The sequence below is a fragment of the Moschus berezovskii genome, chromosome 7, assembly GCF_049115385.1.
Source record: "Moschus berezovskii isolate FMDL1 chromosome 7, NW_MosBer_1.0, whole genome shotgun sequence".
NCBI classification, from domain to species: domain Eukaryota; kingdom Metazoa; phylum Chordata; class Mammalia; order Artiodactyla; family Moschidae; genus Moschus; species Moschus berezovskii.
In genome coordinates, this window is record NC_142466.1 from 80,211,270 (window position 1) to 80,229,544 (window position 18,275).

At 39.7% G+C, this 18,275-nt stretch overlaps 1 protein-coding gene across 1 annotated transcript in view; it reads left to right on the top strand.

Moving 5' to 3' along the window:
• The window catches only part of CDCA2 (cell division cycle associated 2), a 45,032-nt gene that overhangs the window by 1,652 nt on the left and 25,105 nt on the right, over positions 1-18,275 (top strand). Inside the window, exons 4-7 of the mRNA XM_055427246.2 lie at positions 1,239-1,384; positions 11,031-11,181; positions 15,047-15,249; positions 17,168-17,252. Coding sequence (XP_055283221.2) covers positions 1,239-1,384; positions 11,031-11,181; positions 15,047-15,249; positions 17,168-17,252 — 585 coding nt within the window. The remainder of the gene's footprint in view (positions 1-1,238; positions 1,385-11,030; positions 11,182-15,046; positions 15,250-17,167; positions 17,253-18,275) is intronic.

The window sequence follows — 18,275 nt, forward strand, 5'->3', positions numbered from 1 at the left end:
AGAACTGTTGTCCCTTTGTTGCAGTGCTTTTAAAAGTTTAAAAATTAAGCTCTGTACTGTTCACCTACCCCATCTAGCTTAGTATATTATGTATCTAAATTGATTGGCTCTCAAACTTACTAGATCAGGGTCCCAGGGCACCAAGATGATGATGTTCCTGATTCACAGCTATGCTCCATGTTTAAACTGGAGAAGGATATGTATGCAAATTGCTCTTTGGCCCAACACATGGAATATAGGAGGTTGTATGCCCTAAATAGTAGTACATTCAACAGTCATGTATAGCAAAAATGAGAGAAAGTTGAAAGGCAACTAAGAAAATATGAAATTGAAAGAGTAGAGTATGCCTCTTCAAACTTACAAACAGAAAATTGACCCGGGCTAATCTCCCTTACAGAGTAGAAATAAAATTCACTTTTGAAGTCTGTTTTTGCTGGAGAAGAAAGAAATAATAGGAATGGAATTAGAGAACACCTTTTAAATATGAAGGAAAATGTGCTTGAAAGCCAAAGGGCACTAGCTTAGTAACACATGATGGAGACAAGACCATAGTGGCAAATCATCCTGTGCTCCCTTCTCAAGAACATCCCACTTGGCACTTCCCTGGTGGTCCAGTTGTTAAGACTCCAAGCTCCCAATGCAGGGGGCCAGGGTTGGATCTCTGGTCTGGAAACTAGATCCTGCATGCCACAACTTTAAGGAAAAAAAAAAAACGCTCTTAGACCTTTAGAAAGCTACACTTATTTTGTATGTTTAGGTGTGCAGCTGGAATTCAGGGTAATGTGCTGAAGGTAGACACATATCAAGGAGAAACAAATCGTCTTGAGATAGCAGAACTTGAAAGTATGTGGCAAGGGGGAGATCGTCCTTGGAGATTAGACTAATTCAGAAAAAGGGAAATTTTAGTCCAAAGCAAGCCGTTACCAATTCTGTGCAGGAAATAGGAAACAAAATATGAGACGTGTTAATTCAGATGTGTTACACAACTATTTGATTAACGCTTCCTATATTCTGGGCACAGATCCAGGGCATGAAATAAATCAGTAGTTAAAACAAAGGTCCCTACCCCAAAACTAATGATGTGTGAACAGTCTTCCTTACAGTTTTCCATTTAGATTTCTGTATCACTTTTTTACCACGTTCTGTCTCAGGCTAGTAGATCATGGGGTTGTTCAGGGCATGATTCCTGATGATTGCCTTTTGTTTTGTTCCAACTTAAAAGAGAGTTTTCATTACAGGAAAGTCATCACCCTACCTTAAAAAATCCAGACGGCGCTCTACAGTTGGTCTCCGGGGCCTTCCTGAAACAAACCATCTAATTCGTTTCATTGCTGAGCAGCAGAGTTTAAAGAATGCTTCTTTGACCCAGACTTCCCCTTTTCAGGTATGGTGTTCTTCTAAGTTCCATCATGAATTCTTCTAGGAGGATGTCTTGCTCTGTTCAAAAAGCTTATGTACAGTGTTGGAGCTCTGCAGTGCACCTCATCTGTTTTGAATCTGGAGAGAGAATATCTCCTCTGTGTCTTACAGAGATTTTGACCTTAGCAGAAATGTTGATGTTGAGCATGGATCTAGTAAGAGTTATGAGATGCTGTATGGAAATGGCGTTCTGGAAGTGCTTTCTATTTTATTTTGCCAATTGTTACCTAGTTCTTGTCTGTTTTTGTGTAATAAGGTGAGGCAGTGTTTTTCCAACCTTCTTTTAATGTTTCGTCTGTAAGTGTCTAATAATAACTGCTATGCATTGGCGTGTAGGGACAAGAGTTGCCCCACCTCCCCCATAAAATATATTTGGGATAACTTTGTGGAAAGGAGCTAAATATTTGTTTGTTGATGGGAAAGTATTTAGGTGTTTTTGCCAGTTTTTATTAGACTAATAAATGCTTCTAAAAAGTCAAATAGTAGAAGACTTGTGGTGAAAGACAGTCCCTGGTTTGTCCTTCTTTGGCTCTTTTGGTGTTGACCTTTCTATTTTAAAAGATACTTTTATTGGCACTTCTTTATCTTTCAGTTTTAGACCCTGTGTATATGGAAGGCTGTTTAGTGCACTGCAAGCCTTCTCAAAAATTATGTGCAGGTTCCTGGGAATCCCTGAGTCCCATCCAAGAGGTCCATGAGGTCAAAAGTATGTTTTGAAACAGCACTAAGATGTTAATTTGCCCTTTTTTCACTCTATTGATGTTTACATTCATGGTGTAAAAGCTGATAGCGCCAAGCAGTCATTTTACCTTCATCACTGTTCAGCATTGACAGGAAATAATAATAAGTCCAGTTTCACTTAACTTCCTTGATGAAGAAATAAAAAAATCATCTATTTTAATTTTTCAACCCTGAAATATTATGAGTGATGAAATGGGAAGTGGACACCATGCACTTTCAAAGTACATACTAAAGTGTGGTGGATGTTTCCAGAAAAATCGTGGATGTGACTGTCGGTGCTGTGAGTTGAACTACCTATTATTTTCGTGGAACATCATGTTTATATGACAAACAGACATGGTTAGCCAGACTTGGGAATGTGGCTGGCATTTTCTCAGAAATGAACAGTGAACTTGCCATTTCAAGGAAAGATAGGTATTTCTTCCCAATGAAAAAAATTCAAGTTTTTGAGAGAGAGAAATTCAAGTTTTGAGAGAGAATCAAAATTATGAAAAACTTGTATTCACCACCACTCTGAACTTACTGGACAACTTCCCAGTGACTGCTTTTCTGATGGATCCATGAGCTATAAATGAATGTGATGTTTGGATGTTGCATAATAAAATATGTCAGCATTTGGAAGATATGCACAGCTGAATGAACCAGTATTTTCTGCATGACAAGTGCTTGCAAAATATACCTTCAAGTTGCAAGATAAGCTCATGGATTCTAACATAACATAATATGAAAGTTCATTGGCCTAACTTGAACTTTTGACTAACTTGTAACTAATTTGAACTTTGTATTTGACATTGCAACTAACCTTTAAGAAATCTTTATTGAATTTTGTGGTGCATTAAAGAAAAATGTCCACAATTCTGAAAAAGTTCTTGAAATACTCTTGATAGATAGAACACACATGAATTGAGAGTCTTTGAAGTGCTCAGTCATTTTTTAGAGTGTAAAGACTTCTTGAGAACTGTGTTAGAGTAGATGGCAGCATGGCCTGAGGGGTTGTATTGGCTGGTGTTTGATTCTTGGGTTTATTATTAGTTCATTGTGACTTTTGGCAGATTAGTTGACTTCTGTGTCCCAGTTTCCTCATGTGTAAAATGGGTTGTAATAGTAGCAAGAGTTTTATGAGGATGAATAAATTAATACATATGAAGTGCTTACAACTCTGCCTGGAACATGGTATTTGTTGTTGTTTTGGCTGTGCCGCATGCCACGTGAGATCTTAGTTCCCCAACCAGGGGTCAAACCTGCAGCCACGACATTGGAAGCATGGAGTCTTAAGCACTGGACCACCAGGCAAGTCCCTATGTTTTAGATTTGCTGTCATTGTTTTTATTTCTGTGAAAAATGAGGGTCTTGCTCTCTCACATCTCCTAACCGTAACTATTCCAACACTTTCTCCTTCCTGCCAATACAACCAATTACAATGTTGGTTTAAATAAGGGTTTTATTGTGTATTATCTTTGGTGTGTGTGTGCTTGTATGCATGTGTACGCAGCTGCATCCAACTGTTTGCAACCCCTGGACTGTAGCCCGCCAGGCTCCTGTGTCCATGGGATTCTCCAGGCAAGAATACTAGAGTGGGTTGCCATTTTCTTCAGGAAATCTTCCCAACCCAGGGATCGAACCTGCATCTCCTGCATTTTTTTTTTTTTTGGTTTAATCTTTTATCGTGTATTCTTGAGAATCCCCAAACTCTGACAGCACTGTAAATCTTAGGAGTCCATCCATTCTTTTCTCATTTCTTAGTGCCCTCTGACTTAGATTGGCTTTGATCTAGATTTGCTGCTCAGCTGTCACTTCATTACTTCCTTTCACCATCCTTGGGAATTTCCTTTCTCTCTCCTATTTGTGTATCCTTTCTCCATAATCTCATATCTTTTCTTGGTGTACTACCTCATTTTTCTGGAGTCTCTGCATATCTGACAAAGTTTAACCTACCAACATAATTGAATTACAGTTTATCCTGTATAGAAATCTTGGACCTATTTTCCCTCAAAATTTTGAAATTTTGAAGGCATTTTCTGTTGTATTTTAGCTTAGAGAGTGAAAAAATCCTATTCATTCCTTCATTCATTCAACTTACCTTTGATTCCCTATCCTTTGTTTGGCCTTCTTTTTCATTCGGAAGCTCCATGCCTGCTGTTATAAAATATCATGATGTCCACCTTTCACGGTGGACTGTTGAGGACATTATAGTTTTTTTTCTTCCTTAGATCTCGGGGTCTCATTTTACTACTTAATTGTTTTAGGTTCTGGCTCATGCTCAGATCTTTTCTTCAGATGCCTAGTGATCCTTGACTGTTCACATTTAAAAGTGCGACACCTTCAAAACTGCTCGTCAGTCGGAGTCTGATCAAACTCCAGGAGATAGTGAAGGACAGGGAAGCCTGGCGTGTTGTGGTGCATGGGGCTACAAAGAGTCAGAGACCACTGAGCGACTGAACAACAACAAGCTTTAGGATTGTTTGTTTCATTTCTGTGTATTTTAAACACTGTTGAAATTTAGACAGGGGTTGCAGTGAATCTGGAGATTGTTTTGGGTAGTGTGAACCTTTTAACAAATGCTTCTTCCTGTACATGAGCACAAAATACCTTTCCATTTATTTGTGACTTTTTTCAGTTCATCAGTGTCTTACAGTTTTGAAGATATAGATCTTTCACTTCCTTGGTTCAGTTTATTTCTTAGTATTTTATTATTTTTGATACAGCTGTAAATGTTCTCTTAAATCTTCTTTCCTATAATTCTTTGAGTGTAGAAACTCAACAGATTTTTGTATGTTCATTTTGTATTCTGCAATTTTATTGAATTTCTTTATTCCAACAGTTTTTTAGTGTGGTTGTGTTTGTACATATGTCATCTGAAAATAGTGACAGTTTTATTTTTCCCTTTCCAACTGGGATGTCTTTTCTTTTCTTTTTTTTTCTAATTGCTGTTTCTTATTCTTTGAGTATTAAGGCATTAGCTATTGACTTCCTACCATGTTCAATGAAGAATTAGCCCTCTTTCTTCCTCGTCCCTTTTATCATAAACATATATATGCACTTCCCATCCTTTACAACTTCCCAGTAGATGAGTTACTTGAGTATTCAAATCTTTATGTTATTGTGACTGTGTGTGTTATTTTCACCTGTTTTCCCTTCTGCATTTGTCTTATCCAACCTTTTCTTTTGAGTCATTTTCCTTTAGCACAAACAAATCTTTATCTGTCCCTTTAACTTTCCTCAGGGGATTCCCTGGTGACTCAGACAGTAAAGAATCTGCCTGCAGTGCAGGAGACCCATGTTCAATTTCTGGGTTAGGAAGATCCCCTAGAGGAGGAAATGGCAACCCACTCCAGTATTCTTGCCTGGAGGATTCCATGGGTAGAGCCTCCTGGTGGGCTGCAGTGCATAGAGTCAGACATGACTGAACAACTACCACTTAGCTTTCTCTCGACCCCCACGGCGTCCCATTTCTGTGCCCGTCACTCACAGGAAGCTCCTTGAACAGTTGTCTGTCCTGTCTCACTCCTCTTCCATCGTCTCCAGCGACTGTAGCCCCTCCACCTGGGCTTCTGCATTGATCCCAAATGGCCCACACCTTGGCCAAGACCATGATTGATTAAGTTTTACTTTGCATCTTAATCAGCCTTGCCTCAACATTTGACTGAACTCAGCTACTCCCTCCTTGAAGCACTTTGCCTGGCTCTTGGGGACACCAAACTCACCTCATTTCATTCTTGTTATTGTCATCCTTTCCTCTGCGGATCTCCCTGTTTTAGTTCTCCCCTCAAAAATGTTGAGCACCCTAGGCTCTCCTCTGCCTCCGTTTTGTTGCTTTCCTTACATAAACTAATCCTTTCCATGGCTTTGGACATTGTCTATAGACTCGTGACTCCAAAATGTCTAAGGTTGGCCCAAAGTTCGGTAGAGCTCCATACTCAGATACCCTCTTGCCTAATCAGCATCTTCCCTTTGGTTTTTCAGTAAGCACTTTGAGCATTACACGCTGCTGCTGCTGCTAAGTCGCTTCAGTCGTGTCCGACTCTGTGCAGCCCCATTGACGGCAGCCCACTAGGCTCCTCTGTCCCTGGGATTCTTCAGGCAAGAACACTGGACTGGGTTGCCATTAGTCACAGCTAAACTCTAGATTTCCACTCCCCACCATTTCCCCATCTCAGCACACACCATCATCCAGTTGCTCTGGCCAACAACCTACCAGTCTCCTCGGTTTCTTTGCTTTTAATCTCTCATATCCAACCCAGCATTGCCTTTTCACATCATTTCAGAAACCTCTGTAAGCTCTCACATCTCTCAGCTCGGCTGCTACAGCCCTACCTGAATCACCAGCTGCTTCTTCATAACTAGTCTCCTTATTTCTCACCATCCCGCAGAGCAGTCAGAGAGATACATTTCAAGAATGAAGAAGGGACTTCCTTGGCAGTCCAGTGGTTAAGACTCCGCCCTTCCAATACAAGGGGGTGTGGGTTCAATCCCTGGTTGGGGAACAAAGATTTCACGGGCCACGGGGTGCAACAACAAAAAAATAATAAAAATGCTAAAGTATGAATCAGATCAGTCACTCTGCATCTTAAAACCTTCCCGTGGATTCCTGTCACACCTTTAATTAAACTCAAACCCCATCTCGAAGCCTTCATGCACTCCCTGATCCAAGCCCTGCCCACTCCATCCTCAGCTGCCTGTCTCCTGCCATTTTCTGGGCACCCGTGCCTTCTTTCTGCCACATCCTCTCTTCATTCCAGGCCTCTTATTCTGGCTTATTTTTGCAGAATGCCTCCCTCTTTTCGTATCTTCCTTTCATTCATATTCATAGTGTTGGTCAGTCAGTCTTGTCCGACTCTCTGCGATCCTGTGGACTCCTCTGTCCATGTGATTCTCCAAGCAAGAATACTGGAGTGGGTTGCCATTCCCTTCTGCAGGGTATCTTCCTGACCCAGGGTTTGAACCCAGGTCTCGTGCTTTGCAGGTGAATTCTTTAGTCTCCCACTTACTGTTTTCGTTTCAACTCAGATGTTACTTCAGAGGGAGTGCTGTCCTGACTCGAGTAGAGTGGTACTGTTATTGCCGAATCACACTCCTTTTTTAGCTTCTCAGTGGCACCTCTTGTCCTCGAAATTATATGAATACGTTTTCAGAATTTCACTCTAGAATGTCATTTCCTCCTGTATTCTGAGCCTTTCAAATGGTTTCTGGCACAGGGAAAGAATGTTGATCGAATGGTATAATTCCTAAGACAAAAGTATGAAAAAAAGCAGTATGTTTTTTAATGCTTCCTTTACTTTTCATATATGAACATTGTTCTTTTTCTCCTATCAGGAAATAGAGGAACAGTGATTTTGACTGGGGAACCTTTAATTTGTTTAAAGCAGATTTCAAAATGGGCCAGACTCCTAGGAGATTAAACCTAACCCTCCCATGTTCAAATATAAGTTTACAAAAAAGGTACATTAAACATAAATTGTATGGCTTTAGGATAAACCCTTTCTTTCTCTGTATCTCAGATGAGAGTTGACCACCAGCTTTTTATGAATGTAATGTGCTGTTTATGTCATAAAGGTTTACATTGTCAACCTGTTTGAATTTTAAATGTTCTATTATGTAACAAAGTTTGCTTTATGAATGTATTTAACTGGGAATAAAGTCAAGAGTGTGAGCAGATTCACCATCAAACATGGCTTCAAGATTTTAACAGCGTTTTCTCCATATGATATCTTAAAGGGAAGTAATTTTTTATTTTATTTTTGCTTGTTAGTGTAATTCCTTAAATAGCTGTAAGCTCCAAATCAGTGGAAATATGTTAGTCTAAATAATACAGGTCGGGGTGGTGGGTGGGAAGAAGTTCTAGATGGGGAACTTAATCAGTAATTTATTTTATGGGAAACAGAACTCTTAAATTATACATGACTTACATTTATCTGGCACTTCTACCTCTGCTTTTTATTGTTAAGTCACTAAGTTGTGTCTGACTCTTTTGCGACTTCATGAACTGTAGCCTGCCAGGCTGCTCTGTCCATGAGATTTCCCGGCAGGAATATTGGAGTGGGTTGCCATTTCCTTCTCCAGGGGATCGTCCCAGATCAGGGATTAAACCCACGTCTCCTACATTGGCTGGAGAAGGAAATGGCAGCCCACTCCAATATTCTTGCCTGGGAAATCCAACGGAGTGGAGTCTGGTGGGCTACAGTTCATGGGATCACAAAGCATTGGACACGACTGGGCGACTAAACAGCTCCTGCATTGGCAGACAGGTTCTTTATCACTGAGCCACCCGGGAAGCTCCCTACCCAACCCCTGCTAGTACCAGTTTAATTTGACGACTCTTCAGCTGTTAGAGTTTCCAGAGAGCTCTGTTTTTAACTATTTGGCTTTGTAGTTTGAGTAGATGACTAGCTCTGAGGAAGTAAGCCCCCTATGACATCAGAAGGATTTAGCTCGGGGTTGCCAAAGGAGAGAGAGTATGTGTAGGGAAGTATCCAAGCTACCGCAAAACATCTGTCTCTTGTTCTGGCCCCTGGGGAGCTGTGTATAGTATGGATAGAAATGAATAGAGACCAGCGTGGATGGAACTAGTTATGCTGAGACCTCCACATGGCACAGGGGCCAAGTCAGAATCGCCAAATGTTATTTTTAGCAAAATCTGGTAAAATTTCCAAATCGTTTCTTCTTGTCCCTTCTTCGTAGCTCTGTCTCCAGGATTTGTTGTTTTCTTGTAACCTTAATCTCTATATAGTCTCTCTTTCTTTTATGAAGAGAGGGGGTAAACCCTTCACTAACTGTGTAGACACAACATTCTTAATATTGACTTTAATTTTTTAATTTTTACTTTTTATATAATTTCTAAAGCTTATGTTCCACTTATAGGTATTACAAAGTATTGGTTATATTCCCTGTGTTGTACAATATATCCTTGTAACCTCTCTTACAGCCACTAGTTTTTACCTCCCACTCACCACCCCCCAACCCCATATTGCCCCCGTCCCATAAAAAGTACCTTGTTCTCTATAGATGTCTGATTCTTTTTTGTTATATTCTCTAGTTTGCTGTGTTTTTATTTTATTTTTGCTGTGATTTTTAGATTCACATATAAGTGATATCGTACAGTATTTGTCTTTCTCTGTCTGATTTCAGTTAGCATGATGGCTTCCAAGTGCATTTGATGCAGGTGGCAAAATTACACTCTTTTTTTATGTCTGAGTAGTATTCCAGTGTATGTACATACATTGTGTATCCATTGGTCCATTGATGGATGCTTAGGTTGCTTCTATATCTTGGCAATTGAAAATAATGCTGCTATGAACATTGCGGTTCATATATCTCTTTGAGTTAGAGGTTTTTGGGGGTTATATATCCAGGAGAATTGCTGGGTCATGTGCTAGTTCTATTTTTAGTTCTTTCAGAGACCTCCATACTATTTTCCACAGTGGCTACACCAATTTCCATTCCTACCAACAGGAATGAGGGTTCCTTTTTTTTTTTTTGGCCACACCATGTGGCATGCAGGATCTTAGTTACCAGACTAGGGATCAAACCCATGCCTCCTGCAGTGAAGCATGGAGTCTTAACCGCTGGATCACCAGGGAAGTCCTGATCTGTGATCTTTTTGTTGATAGCCATGCTGACAGCTGTGAGGTGATACCTCACTGAGGTTTTGATTTGCATTTCCCTAATTAGTGATGTTGAGCATTGTTTCATGTGCCTGCTGTTCATCCATAGTTCCTCTTTGGAAGAAAAGTTCTTCTGTACAGTTTTTAAGGGATAATATACATCTTATGTAAACAACATATATAACTCAGCGCTCATGAAAGTAAAAGTGTTAGTCACTCAGTTGTGTCCGACTCTTTGTGACCCCATGGACTGTAGCCCGTTAGGCTCCTCTGTCCATGGAATTCTCTAGGCAAGAATACTGGAGTGGGTTGCCATTTCCTTCTGCAGGGAATCTTCCTGACCCAGGGATCAAATCTGCGTCTCTCACATTGCAGACAGATTCTTTACCATCTGAGTCACCAGGGATGTCATCGAATGTAAAGATTTGTTTAACTCTCAAATAATTGGGATGTGTTTTGTCTGGGTTTCTTTGTAAAGTGCTTCCCATCTACTCCAGACCTCTCTTGTTTCCTCCATGGGTTTGTCAATATCAGTACTGGCCAGTCTGTTGCTCCATGTTTATAGTAATATTAACTTTTAATAGCTACCACAAGAGTAGCAGTTGCTCTTTGGTAAGGCTTGCCTGGTAGCTCAGCTGGTAAATAATGCACCTGCAATTCAGAAGACCCCGGTTCAATTCCTGGGTTGGGAAGACCCGCTGGAGAAGGGATAGGCTACCCACTCCAATATTCTTGGGCTTCCCTGGTGGCTCAGATGGTAAAGAATTTGCCTGCAATGCGGAAGACCTGGGTTTGATCCCTGGGTTTGGAAGATTCCCTGGAGGAGGACATGGCAACACGTTCTAGTATTCTTGCCTGATGAATCCCATGGACAGAGGAGCCTGGTGGGCTACAGTCCATGGAGTTGCAAAGAGTTGCACACAACTCAGCAACTCAGCACAAGTAGGAGAGAGGAGAAACAGAGATGAGGGCAGCACACTGAATATTCAGACTGAAAACACATGATTTGGGACTTCCCTGCTGATCCAGTAGTTAGGACTCCACGGTTCCACTAAAGGGATCCTTCCACTGCAGGGGCACGGGTTCGACTCTTAGGGAACTAAGATCTCACATGCTGAGTGGCGTGGCCAGAAAATTTAAAAAATTGTTTTAAAAATGATCGATTCAAGGGAGGAGGGTCTCTTCTCTATTAACTTTTTACCTCTGGTCTTCAAAAAGCCCATTTTTGGCTTGATTTGTAATGTCCTCTGTGCTTCTATATTTTAACAGGGCAGCCCTGCTTTGTATCGAAATGTTTGTTCTTTAAGAGAGCAAATGTCTGCCTTCCATTTGGCTTTTAACTCCATAAAGGAAAACGAGAAAATGACTAACTGTCCTGAGTTTTCAGAGGTGGAAGGAGTGTTCAAGACCAGCGGCTCAAGTGAGTACAAAGAATTCAGTCCATTTGGACTTTTGCATCTTTTGAGATAAAACCTCTGAGATGTTAAAAAAAAGATTTACTTCTATAGTGTGAAAGCTGTCTTTTCTGAATAGAGCCATATTTTTCAGTGGAGCCTAACATTTAAAATTTGGGATGTTTCACACAAAAATCTAGATTTCTGATTTCTCTTGAAAAAACATCATTCCTGAACATACACCTTATGTTTACATATTGCCACAATTAAGTGTTAAATGTTATAATGTCAGAGCCCGTGGACTCTTTCATCTTTAAAATTGGGTGTGCCATAGATTTGGGTAAACAACCCTTCTTTTTTTTATTTTTTAATTTATTTTTATATTGAAGGGTAATTGCTTACAGAGTTTTGTTGTTTTTCTGTCAAACCCTTGGTTTTTTAGAGGATTATTACTAATTTTATTAAGCATTTGTGTGAATACCAAACACCCAACACTGATACTGTAAACAGATATATTTATTCTGACATCTTAATAGCCTGCCATACTCCTTACCATAAGTTTTAGATTGTAACTTTTTTTCTTTTTTTAAATTTTTTATTTATTTATTTTATTATTATTATTATTTTTATTGGAGGCTAATTATTTTACAATATTATATTGGTTGGTTTTGCCATACATTGACATGAATCCACCCCGGGTGTACATGAGTTCCCCTTCCTGAGCCCCCTTCCCACCACCCTCCTCCCTTTATCCTCCCTCTGGGTCATCCCCGCACACCAGCCCCAAGCATCCTGTAACATGCATCGACCCTGAACTGGTGATTCGTTTCACATATGACAACATACATGTTTCAATGCCATTCTCCCAAATCATCCCACCCTCACCCTCTCCCACAGAGTCCCAAAGACTGTTCTATACATCTGTGTCTCTTTTGCTGTCTCGTATACAGGGTTATCATTACCATCTTTCTAAATTCCATATATATGCATTAGTATACTGTATTGGTGTTTTTCTTTCTGGCTTACTTCAGTCTGTGTAATAGGCTCCAGTTTCATCCACCTCATTAGAACTGATTCAAATGCATTCTTTTTAATGGCTGAGTAATACTCCATAGTGTATATGTACCAAAGCTTTGTTATCCATTCGTCTGCAGATGGACATCTAGGTTGCTTCCATGTCCTCGCTATTATAAACAGTGCTGCAGTGAACATTGGAGTACATGTGTCTCTTTCAATTCTGGTTTCCTCAGTGTGTATGCCCAGGAGTGTGATTACTGGATCATATGTCTATATGATATCTATTTCCAGTTTTTTGAGGAATCTCCACACTGTTCTCCATAGTGGCTGTACTAGTTTGCATTCCCACCAACAGTGTAAGAGGGTTCCCTTATCTCCACACCCTCTCCAGCATTTATTGCATGTAGACTTTTGGATAGCAGCCATTCTGACTGGTGTGAAATGGTATCTCATTGTGGTTTTGATTTGCATTTCTCTGATTATGAGGGATGTTGAGCATTTTTTCATGTGTTTGTTAGCCATCTTTATGTCTTCTTTGGAGAAATGTCTGTTTAGTTCTTTGGCCCATTTTTTCTTTGGGTCATTTATTTTTCTGGAATTGAGCTGCAGGAGCTGCTTGTATATTTTGGAGATTAATCCTTTATCAGTTGCTTCATTTGCTATTATTTTCTCCCATTCTGAAGGCTGTCTTTTCACCTTACTTATAGTTTCCTTTGCTGTGCAGAAGCTTTTGATTTTAATTAGGTCCCATTTGTTTATTTTTGCTTTTATTTCCAATATTCTGGGAGATGGGTCTTGGAGGATCCTGCTGTGATTTATGTCATGACCAAGTGGGCTTTATCCCAGGAATGCAAGGATTCTTCAATATCCGCAAATCAATCAACGTAATACATCACATTAACAAACTGAAAAATAAAAATCATATGATTATCTCAATAGATGCAGAGAAAGCCTTCGACAAAATTCAACATCCATTTATGATAAAAACCCTCCAGAAAGTGGGAATAGAAGGGACATACCTCAACATAATAAAAGCTATATATGACAAACCCACGGCAAACATTATCTTCAATGGAGAAAAACTGAAAGCATTTCCCCTAAAGTCAGGAATAAGACAAGGGTGCCCACTCTCACCACTACTATTCAACATAGTTCTGGAAGTTTTGGCTACAGCAATCAGAGCAGAAAAAGACATAAAAGGAATACAAATTGGAAAAGAAGAAGTAAAACTTTCACTGTTCACTGATGACATGATCCTCTACACAGAAAACCCTAAAGACTCTACCAGAAAACTACTAGAGCTAATCAATGAATACAGTAAAGTTGCAGGATATAAAATCAACACACAGAAATCCCTTGCATTCCTATACACTAATAATGAGAAAAGAGAAAGAGAAATTAAGGAAACTATTCCATTCACTGTTGCAACGAAAAGAATTAAATACTTAGAATATATCTACCTAAGGAAACAAAAGACTTGTACATAGAAAACTATAAAACACTAATGAAAGTAATCAAAGAGGACACTAATAGGTGGAGAAGTATACCATGTTCATGGATTGGAAGAATAAATATTGTAAAAATGAGTATACTACCCAAAGTAATTTATACATTCAATGCAATCCCTGTCAAGCTACCAACGATATTTTTCACAGAACTAGAACAAATAATCTCACAATTTGTATGGAAATACAAAAACCTCGAATAGCCAAAGCAATCTTGAGGAAGAAGAATGGAACTGGAGGAATTAACCTGCCAACTTCAGGCTCTACTGCAAAGCCACAGTCATCAAGACAGTATGGTACTGGCATAAAGACAGAAATATAGATCAGTGGAACAAAATAGAAAGCCCAGAGATAAATCCATGCACCTATGGACACCTTATCTTTGACAAAGGAGGCAAGAATATAAAATGGAGAAAAGACAGTCTCTTTAACAAGTGGTGCTGGGAAAACTGGTCAGCCACTTGTAAAAGAATGAAACGAGAACACTTCCTAACACCATACACCAAAATAAACTCAAAATGGATTAGAGAGCTAAATGTAAGACCAGATTCTATAAAACTCCTAGAGGAGAACGTAGGCAAAACACTCTTCGACATAGATTGTAACTTTTTTGGTAATTTTTTCTGTCACTTTTGTTTTTCCAATCACAAAGCATTTCAGACCCCAGGATTAGACTAAATCATGGCCTTGCTATAATTGACGTAATCCTAAAGTTCCAAATGGTTTTGTTTGGTTTCTTGAACCATCTTCAGTTACATTTCAACACCTGCTTGATTGCAGAGCATTGTTACTCAATACAAACCAGTACATCTGCCTCTGCAGTACACAGCCTGCTCCCATGTACTCATTTATATTTGTAATTTGTTACTTACCTATTTTTCAGTTTTTATCTGAGCTTTAAGATATTTTATTTACATAATTGCTATAAATTCTGTAGACAATTAAATTCCCTTTTTGTACCCAGGAAAAATTGTGGCTGTGTTTTTCATAAAATCATAGACATAACAGAACCAATATTGGAACATAACCACATCCTTTAAAGTGTTCAAAAGAAAAGGTTTCATTTTAAATTTAAAAATAGAATGAGGTATTATATCAGAAATGCAAAAGTATCTTGTATCTTTTGAAAGCCCAAAGAAAGTTAATTCTGATAATTGTTATCTTCTTACTAGTCATGTTCTCTTGCATTTCAGTTAGATTTCCTTTTTTGAATAAAAATGTACTGCTAGTTTTTCCTTTTCATTGTTAAAGGATTTATGTTCAAGCATTAAATTACATGAAATTATGATGATGGGTGCAATTTTCAAATGATATCGTAAAAGAAAATATTTGAACCTGCGTTTTGTTTTTATTTTGTTTTGTTACCTAGCCAAAAATGAAAGTCTTGGTGAATGTCAGCTGTCTGAGTTCTCTGCACAGTCACCATCCAAACGTCGGAGAATATCCTGTCCAAGCAGCTCTGACGTAAATCTAACTGATGCGGTTAATCTCCAGACATGGAATGTCAGTGTCGCTGCTTGTCCCAGTACGGACATGAAGTGTGCTGTTGAAACCTTTGCTGATCTCTCCCAGGTAATTCACTTACTGGGAACAGGAAATGAAGTTGTGGTTTTTCTAGCTAGCCAGTTTGAGGACTATCAATGACCTTTTGCAATTTTAGTACTTATGTACGTTATGTTGCAGTGTTTTGGGCTTCCCAGGTGGGTCAGTGGTAAAGGAACCCACCTGCCAATGTAGGAGACACAGGTTCAATCCCTGGGTCGGGAAGATCCCCTGGAGAAGGAAATGACAACCCACTCTAGTATTCTTGCCTGGGAAATCCCATGGATAGAGGAGCCTGGTGGGACTACAGTCCACAGGGTTGTAAAAGATTCGGACTTGACTTAGTGACTAAACAAGAACAACAACATGCTGTTACTATATTTGAGATGGGTTTTAAATTGTGTGTGTTTGAGGGATTTCCTGCTTGTTCAGTTTTTTTGTGGTTGGTTGGCTTACTGGCTATGAGAGACTGCTTTGATCAATATGTTGCTTTTGATATGAAAAACACTATGCAAAGATGAAGCCCTGTGATCTTCTATTTGTGATGTATTATTCTAGATACCAATGGTACCATGGTGAGAAAGTCCCAGTCCCGCCCTTGAACAGCATTTTGTCTACTGTGGGCAGAAGACATATGAGCATCTTATTTACATAGACCTGGTAAATGAGGTGACAGTTACACTTGGGCTGTACCCCCATGGTCTGGGGTCTGGCATGGCTGCGTTGCAGCCCCTCACTGGTTTAATACTGGCTGGAAAGCAAGGTGTCATTTAGCAATTTTTCCCTTGCTCTCCCCACTTCTTTCAAGTAGCCATAGGGATTTTTTTGTTGTTGCTTATAACTGCCTAGAGGCTGTCAATATCATCAAAAGATGATCATCAACATGAGTTCAGTAATACTGTTTCAGATCCTTGTGTGTGTGCGTGCTTAGTTGCTTCAGTTGTGTCTGACTCTTTGAGACCCTATGGACCATAGCCCACCAGGCTCCTCTATCTATGGGATTCTCCAGGCAAGAATACTGGAGTGGGTTGCCATGCCCTCCCTCCTCTTGGGGGTCTTCCCGACCCAGAGATCAAACCTGCATCTCTTATGTCTCCTGCATTGGCAGGCAGATTCTTTACCACTAGTACCACCAACCCGAGAATCCTTGACCTTCACACAAGTGTAAACAGAGAGCTAGTTCTCTCACAACCCTTAGTTTTGCTTTGATACAGTAGGTTCCTGTTTCTTTAGTGAGAGAAGACACCTTATGCCAGTAGCGTGGAAGCTTTTTTCCTTGCACCTTCTCTGTCATGTAGATCCAGCACATGTCCTGTTGATCCTGTCTAGACTGGCTTAGTAGATGTTTGCTGCCCATTATGGTCAACCGTCAGGATCCATGAGTTTCATGTATATCTCAGAGTCGCTTATAATCTCTGCTCTCTCTGCCCTATTCTAGTTGATATGAAATCATCTGACAGTAATTTTTTTTATCAGAATTTTGATTAATTTTTGGACACACATCATGATTTAGAAATGGTTTCCACGTTAATAGGAGTGTGTTTTCTACCCTGACCATTAATGGTTTTCCCTTTCTAGCTTTTGATATCTTCTGTTGTTTGATGAGTAATTTTGTATTTCATTATTTTGAGAATTTCCTCTTTAAGGAAAGTAGTTAACATAGTTTTCTAGACTTCAAACAATAAGGCAGCAAAAACTGTGCCCTATGAACGCTTCCTAGGGAATTGAGCATTGTTGGATTGGCTGTTTAGGAGTCAATGAGAATGAATACTGTTTTTAGTTCTATTCCTACATACTTCGGTAAAAATTAACTAGATAATAAACTGATGTGTTGATTGATTTAACATCAGATTTCCAGATAATCGTAATGCTAACTCAAATCTTTATAAAAATAGTAATCCTGTAAATAATAAAATTTAATACTTCTTTACTGTTTTTTCCCCCCAAGAAATATGCATCTGGTTTAAATCTACAGTCTGGATGTTTAATGAATGAGTCTCCTCTACTTTCAGAACTTACAGAGGCTTCAAGTGGTAAGTATTACATTTTTCCTTGGTACCTGTGCTGATCCACCCATGAAATGTTTGTTCAGTAGACAGACATTGGTTGATTTACTTCTATGTGAACATTTGGACACACTGAAACCATTCCTTGCATTTTAGGGGCTCCTGGTTTAGTACAAGTGTTTCAGAACTCTTCTTATATGAGAGATGACATACTGCCCTTTTACAGGCACAGCCACCTCCTTCCTTCTGCGCCTCCCAGTTACTATATTTTATGTTGTTTCTTTGTCCTCAGGCCATGGAGGCTTTGACTCTTGTGTTTATCATTGTTATCTCTTAAGCACCCAGAATATGTTTGTGACATGCCTGTCATCAGGCAGTGGTTGTCTATGAAAATTTGCAGGGGGAGCCTTGCTTTGTTTAACAGCACATGAGGGCTTCCCTGGTGACTCAGTGGTAAAGAAACTGCCTGCCAGTGCAGGAAACACGGGTTTGATACCTGGGTCAAGAAGATCCCCTGGAGAAGGAAATGGCAATCCACTCCAGTATTCTTGCCTGGGAAATCCCATAGACAGAGGAGCCTGGTAGGCTATAGTCCACAGGGTTGCAAAAGTCAGACACGACTTAGCAGCTAAGTGCAGAATGTGAATTGTTTTATTTGATAATCTTTCTCCTCAGCATCTTGTCCTCTCCCTCCTACCAGGCTGGCATCCTAAAAATGCTTCTGATTGCAGCACTAAAATTGGTCAAGATTCATGTCTAGCTCAGGTTAGTTTCATGATGGCCATCATAGGTGTCGTGAGTGGAGGCAGGTTAACAGTTAATAGCTGAGCCAAGTATCCCTCTTTAACTTTCCATGGAGCCGAAACACCTTCCTTACCTTTACTCTCAGTAGTCGATTTGAACTAAAAGCTGTGACCAGTGCCACTTCTCTCTTTCTTTTTCTTTGTATTTCCAAATGAAATCCCAGATGTTACACTCTAAGCAGGATGTCTTAGGGTTGAATTTCTGAGGAGCACGTTCCCCCCTTTGCAAATACGCACTACCTTTGGT